Below are 13,193 nucleotides of genomic sequence, written 5' to 3'. Positions count from 1 at the left end.
ATCGAACAGGGCTCTCGCCTACTTAATTCTGTATGGTTCGATGTCTGGCCACTTGTTGATACCAATCATGAAAATAAAAGACCATTTGCAAGACCCAGTTCCATGAGACGATAGGGAATACGTTGAGGGTAGGGTATATTCCAGATTGCGTGTTAGTCCCTTCGTCTAGTTAATTGAGGTAACAGGACTCTTATCGTTGGTGTCGCTAGGACCTCAGATCATACACCCCTTAATAGGCTGGAATTTGCTAATAACTGGCACTAGATGATCGATAGCTGCTTGCAGCTTTATAAGTAGGCGTCTCAGTACGGGTCTTCTCCTCGTTGCTCGATGTCTCCTTGTGGCTTAGCTTATGTCATGAGAAACACCTCCATTTGGGAGAAACTGTGGCAACTACCTCGACGGCCCAATTTACGGCCCAACGAATAAATCAGGGTCTTCTTGTAGCAATTCGATGTTATCGAATTAAATCAAATCTTGGTCATCTCAACTTCACATGCGTAGGGTATGCTTTTGATGTGCTCCGAAGAGCTTTGATGGCAGGTTTGTCGAGGGTGAAGTAGAATTTTAATTATACCCTACCCTCAACGTATTCCCTATCGTCTCATGGAACTGGGTCTTGCAAATGGTCTTTTATTAGGATATCCCTTCTTATACGAAATAGCGGCTGCATTATGAGGAAGTTCCTTTTTAGACAGGCTAGCCCTAAAATCGCACTATCCGTGAATGTTATGACGCATTAACGCCTATGCCCTCGAATAATATACACCTTGAAATGCAATGTCTTCTCTCGGATTATTTTGTTTCTTCGGCCAGATCGTGGGACAAAGTGCTACCCTCACTCTCGATATCCCGTTCATCATGAGGTGTAAGAGAACTTCCATTCTCATCTCGTCTGTAGTGGCACACTTTCGAGCTTCCATTCGGAACCCAGAATCGCTGGTCAACACGACCGACGAAGAAGATAGCCACGACCGAAAAATCAATGGCGAAATTAAAGATATAGAAGCAGGCCTTGCTGTGATACCAAGCTGGGTCGGTGATAGGACGAGGTGGCATCCAAGAGGTACCGGCACGGAATGATGAACCCAGACAAAGCAACGAGCCAACAAATCCGACGATGAAGACTTTAGCGACCGAGCTACCAGAACCAACCTGTTGGATTTGCTTTCTGTTTCGAGATAGGAGGACAAGCAAGAGAAGAGGAAGCGGTAGGAACGAGATGATGGCGAAGTAGGTCTGACCGTAAAGCTGGATATCGCGATCAATGCGAAGGATGTTCGGGTTGAGAGTGTACGAGCTCTGAATAACACAAGTGATGACCATGATAATCGTCGCCACGACTAGAGCATACAGTGCTTTGAACGCCCACGATAATGGTCGGGACCATCCGAGGACCGGGTAGACAGCTCGGAACATACGCTGTACGTATAGCAAGTTCAAGATGAAAAGCAGCAACACGCCCGCTGCGACGAAGATCTGTGCTGCGATCGCGATGCTAGCGTTGTTCGGGCGACAGGCCCAGGCGATACGCATGATATTTGCGACAATACGCGACATGCAGAACCCAAATGTTACGCCCGATGGAACGAATTTGTGGCCTCTTGCGAGGTTGCGGCGGAATAGAGTCATGTGGCAGGCACCACCGTCTATAAAAAGGGCGAGGAAGACGGCGCATATTGGGACATCCAGGGGGATTGTTGGTCGACCTCCCACTGAGGCTATTTTGGACATATGGGGTCCTGCCATCTTCTAGAGTTGACTGTAGGACTGAATGTTGGAGAGCATGTATTTCTTTGCTTCTGAGCCTGTAATGTGTTGTAGTTCATACAACATACGATGTACAGAGATGTCCCCAAGTCTTATACTTTAGTCCCCGAGATTCTATATTTTCATTTGAAACAACCTTGTGTGTAATAATATCTCGCAGGTCGGCCTCTATTTGACCCCGACAAGTTTAAGATTCCCCTATTTTCAGTCATATTTTAACGACTTTCATTGAAGATGTTGGTGTTAGGAGCCCTCGCTCCCGGGGCTGGTCGGACACCGAAACGCCGACCACCGAGTTTTAGTAGACATAACATTTGAAGGTTGTAGGTTTCCAAGCCCTCGAAGACAATGACAGAAACGATCGTAGCACAGGAGTTAGTCCAACTCCGACCTCGATGAAGTCAAAGATTGAACAATCAGAGCTGAGGAAGCTAAGCCAAATTGAGCGCAATCCGCGGGGATGTGGATGTTCTATAAAAGTGGAGAACAAGTTTATATACTAACGACGACGACTCAATCTGTGTAAATCCGTTTAAATGTCATAAAGAAAGTTGATATCTGCTCATGTACAAAGGCAAGACGCCTAGGAAATGGAGTGGTTCTTCGCCTTCTTAGCCAAAATCTCATCAACCTCCTTGGCATGCTTTGAGAAATTGTCCACTAAGCTATCCCACATCTTAGGTTCATGCTCATGCTTCTTTTCACTGTTCCATGCATAATCAGTAATTGTGAAGGGACGGCAAGATTCGAACATGAATGCAATCGACGCCTTGGATATCTGCATCGCTGGCGGTGCGTTATCAGTAGCATCCTTGAACTCTTCGTAGGCAACGCCATGGGGAACCACTAGAGAAAGTATCAGCATTGACGAATATTCGATGGGGGAATTCCAGGATAATCATACTGCCACATTCAAACGACACACTTCCCGGCTTGAAATCGTCCGATCGGCCACCATAGCCGCCGTAGATTAGACCCATTAGTTCGGATGCGGCATTGCGGTGGTAATAGGGAGGCCGATATGTGTCTTTTTTTAAAAAGATTATTAGCAAATATTCATGAATCAATAAATTGATCAGACGTACGTGAGGCAACATCCCATCGAGGAGAGAAAGTGAGGAGATCAGCCAGAGGTGCGGTGAGATCGCGGGATTTGGCCGTGAGCACACAGAAGATAGATGGGTCGATATGGTCCACAGAGATGGATCCGACGTTGACGAACTTGGTTAAGTCGTATTTATAGGGGACCTAAACAACATTAGTTTGATTGAGGTTCAATCATCAGAATTAAAACCAACTCACATAGTTTCCGTGCCACGCTACAACATCATATGGGCTGTGGTTCTGAGTACTCCTGAAGAACTTGCCTCCAAGCTTGTAAATGATTTCCCACGGTTCTTGAGCCACCTCATACTGAGCAACAGGGCTCAAAAAGTCCCTCTCATTTGCAAGTCCATTCGCACCAAGGGGTCCCAGCTCAGGGAGCTCAAATTGCGTACCCCAGACCTCGAGGATATACCCACGCGAGGGACCATCTGGAAGATTGACGCTAAAGCGGATACCGCGCTGGATAATAACAATCTCACCTGGCTGCACAAAGATGGGACCGAATTCAGTTTGAATGTCGAGTGCTCCTTGTTGTGGAACAATGAGAAATTCACCGTCGGAGTTAACAAATGCCTTCTTCTTCATGCTTGTGTTGGCAACGTAGACATGTGTGGCTAAACCTTCGCGCAGTGTGGGATCACCCGAGCCGGCAAGAGTCTTCAATCCTGAAACGAAGTCGAGTTCTTCGCTTTCGGGGATATCAAAGGGGTGCCATGCCAGCTGGGTGGGGGATACGTGGATGCGCGGGTTCAAGGGTAGGAAGTTTGCCTCGGTGTCTTTGTTATCTGGGAGCTCTGTCTGCAATAGATGTCAGCCCCGACATGTAGAACGAAGAGCAAGGGAGGCTTACGAATCCTTGGTGGGCGACAGCGGGGCGGACACGGTATAGCCATGCCTTTTTATTGCAGTGTCGTGGGGCGACAAAAGCAGTGGCTGTCATCTGTTCCGCGTAAAGGCCAAATCTCACATTGCGAGGATTGTTTTGGCCGTGAGGGATAGTTCCCGGAATTGCTTCAGATGTGAAGCTGTTCAAGGGTTCTCAAATCAGTATTTCGAACCATCAACCTTAAAAGACATGTAGTAGTCTATGGAAGAATACGTACGCATTTCCAAAGCCAGATTGATACTATAGAATAGTTAGTGAGTAAACATAGTAGATATCATGATGGGGCAACATACCTCATAAGGATCGTTACGCCTTGTGTTGAAGGAAGGGATAGTTCCATCCTTTTGGGTCTCAGCCCAGTGGAATATCTTCTGATACTCCTCGGGGTCCGACAAGGAATCAGTAGAAGACATAGTGATGAAAATGGCCAGAAAACGAAAATATGAACAAACTAGAAGAGTAGTGATTGTTTTATTGTCTTCTAGGTAACACGGGGGGGGGGGTGCAACACCTCTATATATGTATTTCAACGTAAGTGATCGGATCAGACTTGTGGGGTCAGTCCAAAAAAATAGGAAAAAGCAATAACAAGAACACAATCCATAAGACAATCCATTGGATTGGTCTATCCGGGGAGAAATATACAAGCACGGATATCCCTCGGTACACCCGGCATAGCCACGAAGCATCAGCTGAACCCGCGATGTTGGTGTATGTTGTATTAGATGCCCATAAATCGGCAAAGTCATGGTCAATTGACTTGCCGGGCTCCCCGTTGAACCGGCTTTAGGCTATGAATTGAGGAGAAATATCATTCTCATATGAGGAGGCAAATGGACGACCCCACATGAGTAAGGGCTGATTAACAGTGGAGGTTTGAACGGTGGAGAAAGACTGGATTTAAGGGTTGAGTTGGTGGACGGTTGACGGGATTAAGAGGCTGATTCAACTGCCGAGATGTAGGAGTGTGGTTCAGTGGTCTCATTACTACGACGGTGTCGAGACAACTGACGAATTCTATACACAACCAATAAAATTATGATATTGCGACAAGATTTAACTGGATTGGATCTATATTGAGTCTGTTATTTTAGACTAATTTAACAAACTAATTCTCCCCGCAGTCAAAGCAAAGACAATAGGCATATACGTGCCAATTCCTGCTTCCTTGAGCACCTTGCAATGCTCAACTCTTCGACGGGCAGCGAACTGCGATTCATCAATCTCCTTGCACTCACCCAGAGGTCCAAAAGCAAACCTTGCATCGGTAGACCAAGGTCCATCACCATTGACAAACTGAATCCAACGCTGCCGCATCTCCTTTCCAACAGCGCTAGCCGCAGGATTGAAGGATAGATCAACGCCATCGAAGAGAAACAACAGATCAACGGCATGATGTGCACGACTGGAAGGTTGCCAGGGATTAGACTGGTCGATCACATATCGGAAGACACGCTTGTTCGCCGCGAGTAACTTGTCGGTAATGACCTCGACAGGAAGAGTATACCGAACATCATTGACGAGATCTAGAGCTCCCAGCTTCGCAGCGGTTGGGCGATCACCAACAATTTGGTACATTTTTCGAAGCCCGGTGCCCCATTGCTTGTCATTGTCGAATGCAGCTGCGATCGTTTCTCCGTCGAGAAGCTCGACGCCGTTTCGCCAAATAGCAGACTAAAGCACAAATTAATAATCTCTCAAAAGGACCATTCGTAGCCAAGGCTTTACTTACCTCGTACTCAACATCACCAATCATTACTTCCTCAACCTGCTCAGGTTTGGTTTCCCAATCTGATAGTTCAGCCTCCTCTTGGATCCACATTGTATTTACGTTGCACTCTCGCATTGCTTGGACCAGTACGGTAACGGAGGATTCGCGCAGGGAAGATTGGCCAAGCTCTTGGACCTTCGCTTCTAACCCTTTGATAAGGCCATCTCCCTTTTCAGCCGGTAGCGGCGAGGACAAATAAAGAGATCCAGATGCCATAACGGCCCTTTTCACAGGAGGGCCGGTGATAAGGTGGGCATGGGTGTAGATAGCACCAGCGCTTTCGCCCGACAAGGTGATATTTTCCTATATGTAATGTAATGAGCAAAAGTCACGTATTCGCAGGAAACGGTGAATATCTGACTTACAGGATCACCCCCGAAACCAGCGATATTCCGTCGCACCCAGTCGATACCGAGACGCTGATCCTTCAAAGCCAAATTCTTCTCTTTGCCATCTCCAAAACTGAAGATATTTAGGCGGTAATTGATGGACACAAAGATGATAGGTTTGCCTGCCTTGATAGAATCTGCGACAATCTTGGTCGGGTCACAAACCTTGGAGGCAGCAGAGCAGAGTGTGACGATCTGAGAGCCGCCATGTATCCAGATAAGAACAGGAAGTGGGCCTGCTGTAGAAGACTTGGGAGGACATGTAACCTCTAGATTTAGGCATTCGAATTCATCCTCTGCCTCGGGGGCAATGACGAAGTCCTCCGGAATACGGAGGAGATGGCGGACATCTACATCCGGTTGAGGACATATCGGACTATATCAAATGTCAGTATATGAATTTAGCTGTCTCCCACGCATGGTCTGCTTCTGTCTTGTGTAAATACGACATACCCATATTTCGAGGCATCAACAATAGCCCCATTGAACCCGCGCATAGGCTCAGCCTTCTCGAACCGTGCCGGGATACTGGCGTATTTTATACCGAGGAATTGATGAACGGGCACATTTTGGTCATCACGCTGGATGCCCTTGAATATGGCATTCAGGGATAAGTGTTGGATTGAAGCCGCCATAGTTAAGTCTCAGAGTCGTTGGAATTGGATATTCAATAAAACACGGATTGGAAGGCTCGGAAGATATAGGTGACATTCCATAATCACGGCTGATGTGCTCTCAAACAAGTCCCGAGTCCATAGTACCCGTCTATAATCTTCGTGGGGCTGCGGGGAACACTTGTGGGGTTCGAGTAGGGGAATTTTAAGGGGAATTTAATAGAACTATTTGTTTAACTATTTTTTGTTTAATTTCGGTATTTCTATTGGGAAATATTGTTAGAATAATGTAATGGTGTTGGATGTGTATGTCTGACAATTCGGGAAAGGCTGTAACAAATTATGCTAACATACATAGAAAGTATGAAAGATGAAGTATTTATAAGGTAGATCTCTTTTTTTTTGGCCTTTGTCAACTCATGGGCCAGGTGCGCTGTCGGTCAATTGGACTTCATGCTCTGACTCGACCGGCTCTCTCAAGATCCAGCCACCCACGAACAACAAGATTGGGATAGATGATATGCCAGCTATCAACCCTATTGCCCATCCCATCGCCCCCCAGCCAGCCTCCTGGCGAATAAAGCCCGCGAAGAATGGCCCGATCAGACTTCCAGCCGCGAACCCCATATTCGACAGCCCAAAGGCTAGAGCCATAGCACCACCGCGACCGAAGATATCAGGCGTTTTATCCTCTTTCTCCTTCACGGCAAAGAATACCTCCGCAATGAGCGGTGGCATAGCCACGGCAAAGCACAGCCCAACACAAGCCAGGAGAGCACATAGGAGAATCTTATGCTGCATCGAGTTATCCGTGACATAACGCAGAAGCACCAACACGGGAACGGAAGCGAGGAATGCCCCTGCAGCGAGATAGCGACAGGATTTGGGGTATTTGTCTATGATGTACCCCGTCAGTGGGTCTAGTACGTGTGGCACCATGAGCGAAATAAAGATTAGCCCCTGGCCACTTTGGTGCCACCCGAATGTCTCTTGGACGAAGAGTGGAAGGACACTGTCAAATGAGGTGAGGACGATTGATAAGATAAAATATCCCCAGACAGATACGACAAGACGGGGCGAGCTCAATAAAATGGCGACACGCCTGAACGCACTCCGGGAGGGGGAGCAGGCGGCTGGGATTCACGAGATTCAGGGCCATTACTGGGCGGGGTAGGAGTTTTTGAGGTTTGATTTGAATTCTTTTCCGCTGATTCATCTCCATTCACAGAGAGCGGCCTCATCTCCGGTGCAAGCCATTTGATAGCATGTCTTCTCTCGATCAAGAGCAATCGCAAGATGATATCGAGGGCGATGAAAGCGAAGGCAAGGCCAAAAACGGCATAATATCCACCATGTTCGTAGACAACTCCGCCAAGAAGAGGTCCAGCTAGTGTTCCAACGCTAATAGCCATAGACACATATCCAATCGCTTGGCCCAGATCGTCTTTTCCGACAGTGTCTACCATCAGTGCCAAGCCGGCCGTCCATACCACCGCAGCGGCAGCGCCTTGAAACAAACGACCAACAATCCACAAGCCGATATCAGTGCCAACACACAGAAGGGCTGTTGCAGCGGCCAACGCAACGAGACCAACCAGCAAAGGCCACCGACGGGACTCGGCCCGATCAGCGATGTACCCGACAACAGGCGCAAAAGCTAACAAAGCAGCCGAGTACAGGGCAAGAAGAATTGATGTCCAGCTTTGAATATCCTTATCTGAAATGCCCGCTCTGTCTTTCAATGCGGTTGGCGTGACCGGTACGATAAGACCGTACATGAAGATGTCCGTCCCAGTAGCAAAGGCGACGACGAACATGACAAACCGTCTTGATGACCTTAACTCGACGAATTTGGGCCTCTTTTCCTCCTTCTCATGTGAGAAGGGCCACGTCCATAAACCCATGGCAAGTCGAGGTTATGATGTGAGAGTAGGAATCGTGATCCGCGTAAGCTGGTCAGATCGACCTCTCAGGCGAAAATGGACTAGCCCCTGTGACGTCGGACGTCAAGGTAAAGAAACGTAAATAGATATGTGCAATGCGCAATGACCGTATCTCAAGAAGACTAACCCCGTCTGGTAGGAAAGGAAGATGAAACAGCCTTGGAAGCTTCTGGGTCTCAAATGGTCCGGACTCTGTCAATTGATCTCTGATCGGATCCCGCGGATCCCGCAAATCTCCCGAGATTTCACGTGTGTTTTGGGGTTTTTGGTTCTGATATAGTAGTTAACTAGTATGTAGCATGTATGTCTGTCAAGTAACACGATATTTGGAATACATAGAAATAAGCCGGAGTTTTTAATTGAGCGGTTGAAATTGCTACTTGACGATCTATACCGGTGGCCGATCAACCGACTAAATATACCACAGGCTTAACTCTCTCATTGGATACTGTCCTCATATACTAACAAGAATAGTCGGTCGCTTATACGACTTTAAGTACGTATAAAGGATACTCTAATATATTTAATATTTGATTTAATTCAATTTCTCTTTTATTGCTACAATACATATATTATATGTATTATCACAATAGTACGCCCAGTCATTCTCTTTTAAGCCGGCATATCTCCTTTTATACGGGACACGGGACACGGGACAATTTATAGTTAACTAACTAGTTACATGCATGTATTACACCCTGTATATTAAGGAGACGCTTAATTGTCAAGTTGGTCTTTCTAATAGGCAAAGTATGACGACTCTTTAGATAGAAGGCTTCAATACTACCTAGGTACCAATAACTAGTTAATAATTGTGCTAGGCAATATTAACCAATGGGAGAATTATGTCCCACGTGGGCATATTTAACTAACTAACTAGTTAGTTGTAGTTAACTACAGGTCACAGGTTACTAACACCGAATGACCGTCCCAAGCACTCAATCATAAACGAGCTTTAGGCGCTTGACTCTTCAGCAAATCCCTCAGCTGCCTACGCAGAATCTTCCCACTAGGCGACTTGGGAATTTGCGACAAGACATGGATACCCCCGCGCAGACGCTTGTGGTTGGCAATACGCTCATTCAGCCACACGTGGATCTCATCGAGGACAACCTTCTGATCCCTGTCTTTGGCCTGGCGACTCAACACCACAAAACCAACCGGCAGCTCAGTGGCCCTGTCATCCACCCACATTCCAGTCACAGCCGCATCCTCGATGTCGGGGTGGTCGACCAGCTTTCCTTCCAGTTCACTAGGGATTACCTGCAGACCCTTGTACTTGATCATCTCTTTGATGCGATCGTGAATGGTGACGTACCCATCTCGATCGATGGTTCCGATATCGCCCGTGCGGAACCACCTCGCTCCATCCTCGTCCACGTGGAATGCCTCTTTCGTCGCGTGGTCGTTATTGTAATACCCCATCACCACGTTCGGACCACGGCACCAGATTTCCGCGGGTTCTGTGGATCCGTCAGATGTGATGGCTGCATCTTTCATCGACTCGGGATCCACGAAGCGGAACTGCATGTTCGGCACGATGCAGCCCACGCCCGTGTTCCGCTTATCCATGCGGTCATTTGGGACGGCGGTCGCCATTGGTGATGTCTCTGTCAGACCCCATGACTGGGTACAGAATACCTCTGTCTTTGAAATCTCTGTGAACTTGGCTTCGAGGGCGGATGATACTTCGATTGTAAGCGGTGCCGCGGCAGATAAGATCCTGCGCACGCTGGTGAGATCGTATTTGGAGACCCGTGGGTCTTTAACCAACATCAGGGCAATGGGTGGCACCACTGACAACTCGTCTGGTCGGTATTTTTCGATGCAACTGAGGTATAAATCGAGGTCGAATCTTGGCATGATGACCACCGTTGTGCCCCAAATCAAAGACTGGCACATGAATAGGTTGAGGCCATAGATATGGCTGAACGGCAGGAATGCAATGGCGGATTGTCTTGCTGGCCGCTGGGAGGGAAGACCAGAGTCCAGCATTTGGTGACGCCATTGTTGGAGGTTTGAGGTGATGTTCTGGTGTGTTGTAATGACACCCTTGGCTGCACCTGATGTCCCAGATGAAAAGCAGATGAATGTGGGTTGGCGATCTGCCTCGGCCGGATCGATAGTGAGGAAATCACCGGGGGCGAACGTGCTGGCGAGATGATTACATGTAGGTTGGCCATTGACTGGTGTTTGGCCATCTATCAGCACTACTTTCTCGACAAATGTCCCCTTGGTTGCCTTCGTGGCAGTCTCTAGCAAAGATGAATGGACGATGACGAATCTGGCCCCGCTGGTCTTGAGCTGAGCATTAAGCTCAAGTGCCGTCAGGGCTGCACTGGTCGGAGCAACTATAGCTCTGGAGCCGACAATTGCATGGCATACCACAGGGTAATCGATTGTATTAGGACTGAACAATGCCACGACATCGTTGGACTTGATGCCTATGCTTTGCCGAAGGCCATTGGACAGAGAACGTGTACGTTGCATCACATCTCCAAGGGTATATTGCTCTCCAGAGATGGCATTGATGTACATAGGGCGGTCCAGGGGTGTGTTGAAGGGATTTGAAAACAGATAAGACACCAAGTCAACTGATTTGATATCCAGATCTGGATACGGCGAACGGTAAATTGTCGGCATTTTTGGTATAGTATCAATTGCACTGAACTTGATTCCAGAGATATATGGAGTCAAATAATCTAACGATGGGGATGTTAAATATATATATATATATATATATAGTTATAGTACCTTCGGAAGCCAAACTCGGCATTGAGGACTCCATACAACATACCTGTTCCGTACCCAAGTGTGGACCCCCCGCAATCTGTCCCCGCGTTGTGTTCTGATTGGACCAAATTTGGACTTGGATGACTTTCAAGGGTTGCTCTGTCGGTGTCGGTCCTTCAACTTCCTCGGTTCAATAACCTCATCGTTTGGGTGGTTTTTATAGGTGTGCCTTCGTATCTAAGAAGGTAGCCAATGACAAAAATCGCAGGATGAAATTTCTTGGTTGGTTTGCTCTGTTTGTCTTGCCCCCTTTCTCATCACATCAACAATAAGTCGCACCGCTTAGTTACGCGGCCTGGTGTCTTTTTGGTCGTCTATTTACTTGACCTTTACATATATGTTGTACAGAAGCAGAAATTACTGGAAATGAGACTGATACCAGGATCTGACACCTACTGAATATGATCCTACCTGGGCGCTCACTTATCACCCGCTCCATCATCCGCAATGTCAAATATCCCACACTGCAGGCCCAGCCCTGCGGTGTAGACCTCACACTAAAACGTGTTCTCAAATGGACATCGCCTGGAATAATCGACTTGGATAACCAAATTCGGCAACCGGCCTCGACTGAAGAGATTCCCTTTCCCTTGTCAAATGAAAATACGAAGCCATATTTAGATCTCGCGCAGGGTTCTTACCTCGTGGAATTCAATGAGACCGTTTCAGTTCCTCTGGACGTGATGGGCGAGATTTTCGTTCGCAGCTCATTATTTAGGTCCGGGGTGACTATACATGCTGGCGTTATGGACAGTGGATATGAGGGGTCTGTGGGGGCGTTAATGCAGGTCGTCAATCCCACGGGGTTGCGACTGTATCCTGCTGCGCGTCTAGCGCAGTTTGTGTTCCACCAGATGAGTGAGAAAGTCGAGGGTTACAATGGAGTTTATCAAGGGATGACAGATTTGAAATAGTCAAAGTATCCATGGAACTGCGCCAGTTGTCTTGTAGTCCATATCTTCCCCAAGTTAATTCCTCAAGTAGAACAGCGCACCGCTGCTATCAGTTGAACTAAACCCCGGAGAGGAGTAGACCACGAGGTATAAGGTCAATAGGCGTGAATATCCCCCTTTTGAAGCCCCGTTCCAACCCGACAACTACCACTGCCTTAGCACTTGTGTCCAATACGCCCAAGGAAACAACAATTCTGGTACAAAGTTAGAAGACAAATGAACGGGGGGCTGAAAGGAAAAGGAAATCTGGCTTACCCATCTATACAATGGGTTAAAGAACGGCTGTACAAGACAGATAACTGCAGACAAGAATAATTGATTTCAATCCTATCTAAACACCAACTAAAGAGACCTAACTATAGGCCTAGTGCTATATATGGCATGTACGGAACCACATAACTAACTAGTTACTATTTGTTGTGTTAGTATCATGTTATCCCCAGAAGGCCACAAAACCAAAGAAATAACTGACCCATCACAGAGGCTTAAATATCCCCTTCTTGACAGCCATGTCCTCAACGTCCTTCAGCCACTCTGTACAGCGGTAGAGCGGGGTACCAGGATACAGTCGGGTGCCCTTGAGGGTCACCTGAGCCTGTGGGGGAAGAACTGCTAGGCAACATCCCTCTCGGAATCTCTCCAGGTCTTCCTCTTCAATGGTCCCAATCTGTTTCTTGGAGTCTGGCATATGTTCTGGCAGCACTTCTGGGTTAGGTGTTTGCCTGGGTGTGTAATCCATGCCGTTCAGGATTGTTCCAGTGACATGGTGCAACCAGCCCCTGTCTTCGGTTGGATCGGTTTCGATGTAGATCGCGATGTGGTTTATCTGCGCGCCGATCGACTCAGTAGTGAAGACTTTGAGAGCCATGGTTGATGATGTATGTGATTGTGTTGTTTGGAATGATATTTGGATGCGAAAGCTCGGCTTTTTAAAATGGATGGGTTGGGTGTTTCTTTCTCCATGTCA

The 13,193-nt window shown here is 47.4% G+C and overlaps 7 protein-coding genes across 7 annotated transcripts; 1 reads left to right on the top strand and 6 right to left on the bottom strand.

Moving 5' to 3' along the window:
* Window positions 1-795: 795 nt before the first annotated feature.
* Window positions 796-1,749, bottom strand: N7516_000587 (uncharacterized protein; the record flags this gene model as incomplete). Its single annotated transcript, XM_057213309.1, has 1 exon — window positions 796-1,749. One exon carries the CDS (start codon window positions 1,747-1,749, stop codon window positions 796-798), a length of 954 nt encoding a protein of 317 aa, XP_057075192.1.
* A 604-nt stretch (window positions 1,750-2,353) lies between these two features.
* On the bottom strand, window positions 2,354-4,176 carry N7516_000586 (putative homogentisate 1,2-dioxygenase; the record flags this gene model as incomplete). The annotated part of the gene is made up of 7 exons (XM_057213308.1): window positions 2,354-2,616; window positions 2,675-2,797; window positions 2,856-3,018; window positions 3,073-3,675; window positions 3,728-3,902; window positions 3,981-4,003; window positions 4,057-4,176. The coding sequence occupies 7 exons, from the start codon at window positions 4,174-4,176 to the stop codon at window positions 2,354-2,356; spliced, it is 1,470 nt and encodes a 489-aa protein (XP_057075191.1).
* A 682-nt stretch (window positions 4,177-4,858) lies between these two features.
* Window positions 4,859-6,558, bottom strand: N7516_000585 (uncharacterized protein; the record flags this gene model as incomplete). Its single annotated transcript, XM_057213307.1, has 4 exons — window positions 4,859-5,437; window positions 5,496-5,837; window positions 5,900-6,299; window positions 6,377-6,558. 4 exons carry the CDS (start codon window positions 6,556-6,558, stop codon window positions 4,859-4,861), a joined length of 1,503 nt encoding a protein of 500 aa, XP_057075190.1.
* A 396-nt stretch (window positions 6,559-6,954) lies between these two features.
* Window positions 6,955-8,441, bottom strand: N7516_000584 (MFS transporter; the record flags this gene model as incomplete). Its single annotated transcript, XM_057213306.1, has 2 exons — window positions 6,955-7,549; window positions 7,636-8,441. The coding sequence occupies 2 exons, from the start codon at window positions 8,439-8,441 to the stop codon at window positions 6,955-6,957; spliced, it is 1,401 nt and encodes a 466-aa protein (XP_057075189.1).
* A 981-nt stretch (window positions 8,442-9,422) lies between these two features.
* On the bottom strand, window positions 9,423-11,123 carry N7516_000583 (acyl--CoA ligase; the record flags this gene model as incomplete). Its single annotated transcript, XM_057213305.1, has 1 exon — window positions 9,423-11,123. The coding sequence occupies one exon, from the start codon at window positions 11,121-11,123 to the stop codon at window positions 9,423-9,425; it is 1,701 nt and encodes a 566-aa protein (XP_057075188.1).
* Window positions 11,124-11,674: 551 nt separating this feature from the next.
* Window positions 11,675-12,187, top strand: N7516_000582 (putative dUTP diphosphatase Dut; the record flags this gene model as incomplete). Its single annotated transcript, XM_057213304.1, has 1 exon — window positions 11,675-12,187. One exon carries the CDS (start codon window positions 11,675-11,677, stop codon window positions 12,185-12,187), a length of 513 nt encoding a protein of 170 aa, XP_057075187.1.
* Window positions 12,188-12,701: 514 nt separating this feature from the next.
* N7516_000581 (uncharacterized protein) lies at window positions 12,702-13,094 on the bottom strand (the record flags this gene model as incomplete). Its single annotated transcript, XM_057213303.1, has 1 exon — window positions 12,702-13,094. The coding sequence occupies one exon, from the start codon at window positions 13,092-13,094 to the stop codon at window positions 12,702-12,704; it is 393 nt and encodes a 130-aa protein (XP_057075186.1).
* Between the last annotated feature and the right edge of the window lie 99 nt (window positions 13,095-13,193).

The sequence above is a fragment of the Penicillium verrucosum genome (assembly GCF_028828655.1).
Source record: "Penicillium verrucosum strain IBT 35672 chromosome Unknown utg000001l_segment0_segment0, whole genome shotgun sequence".
NCBI classification, from domain to species: Eukaryota; Fungi; Ascomycota; class Eurotiomycetes; order Eurotiales; family Aspergillaceae; genus Penicillium; species Penicillium verrucosum.
This window is presented reverse-complemented; position numbering and strand designations above follow the sequence as displayed.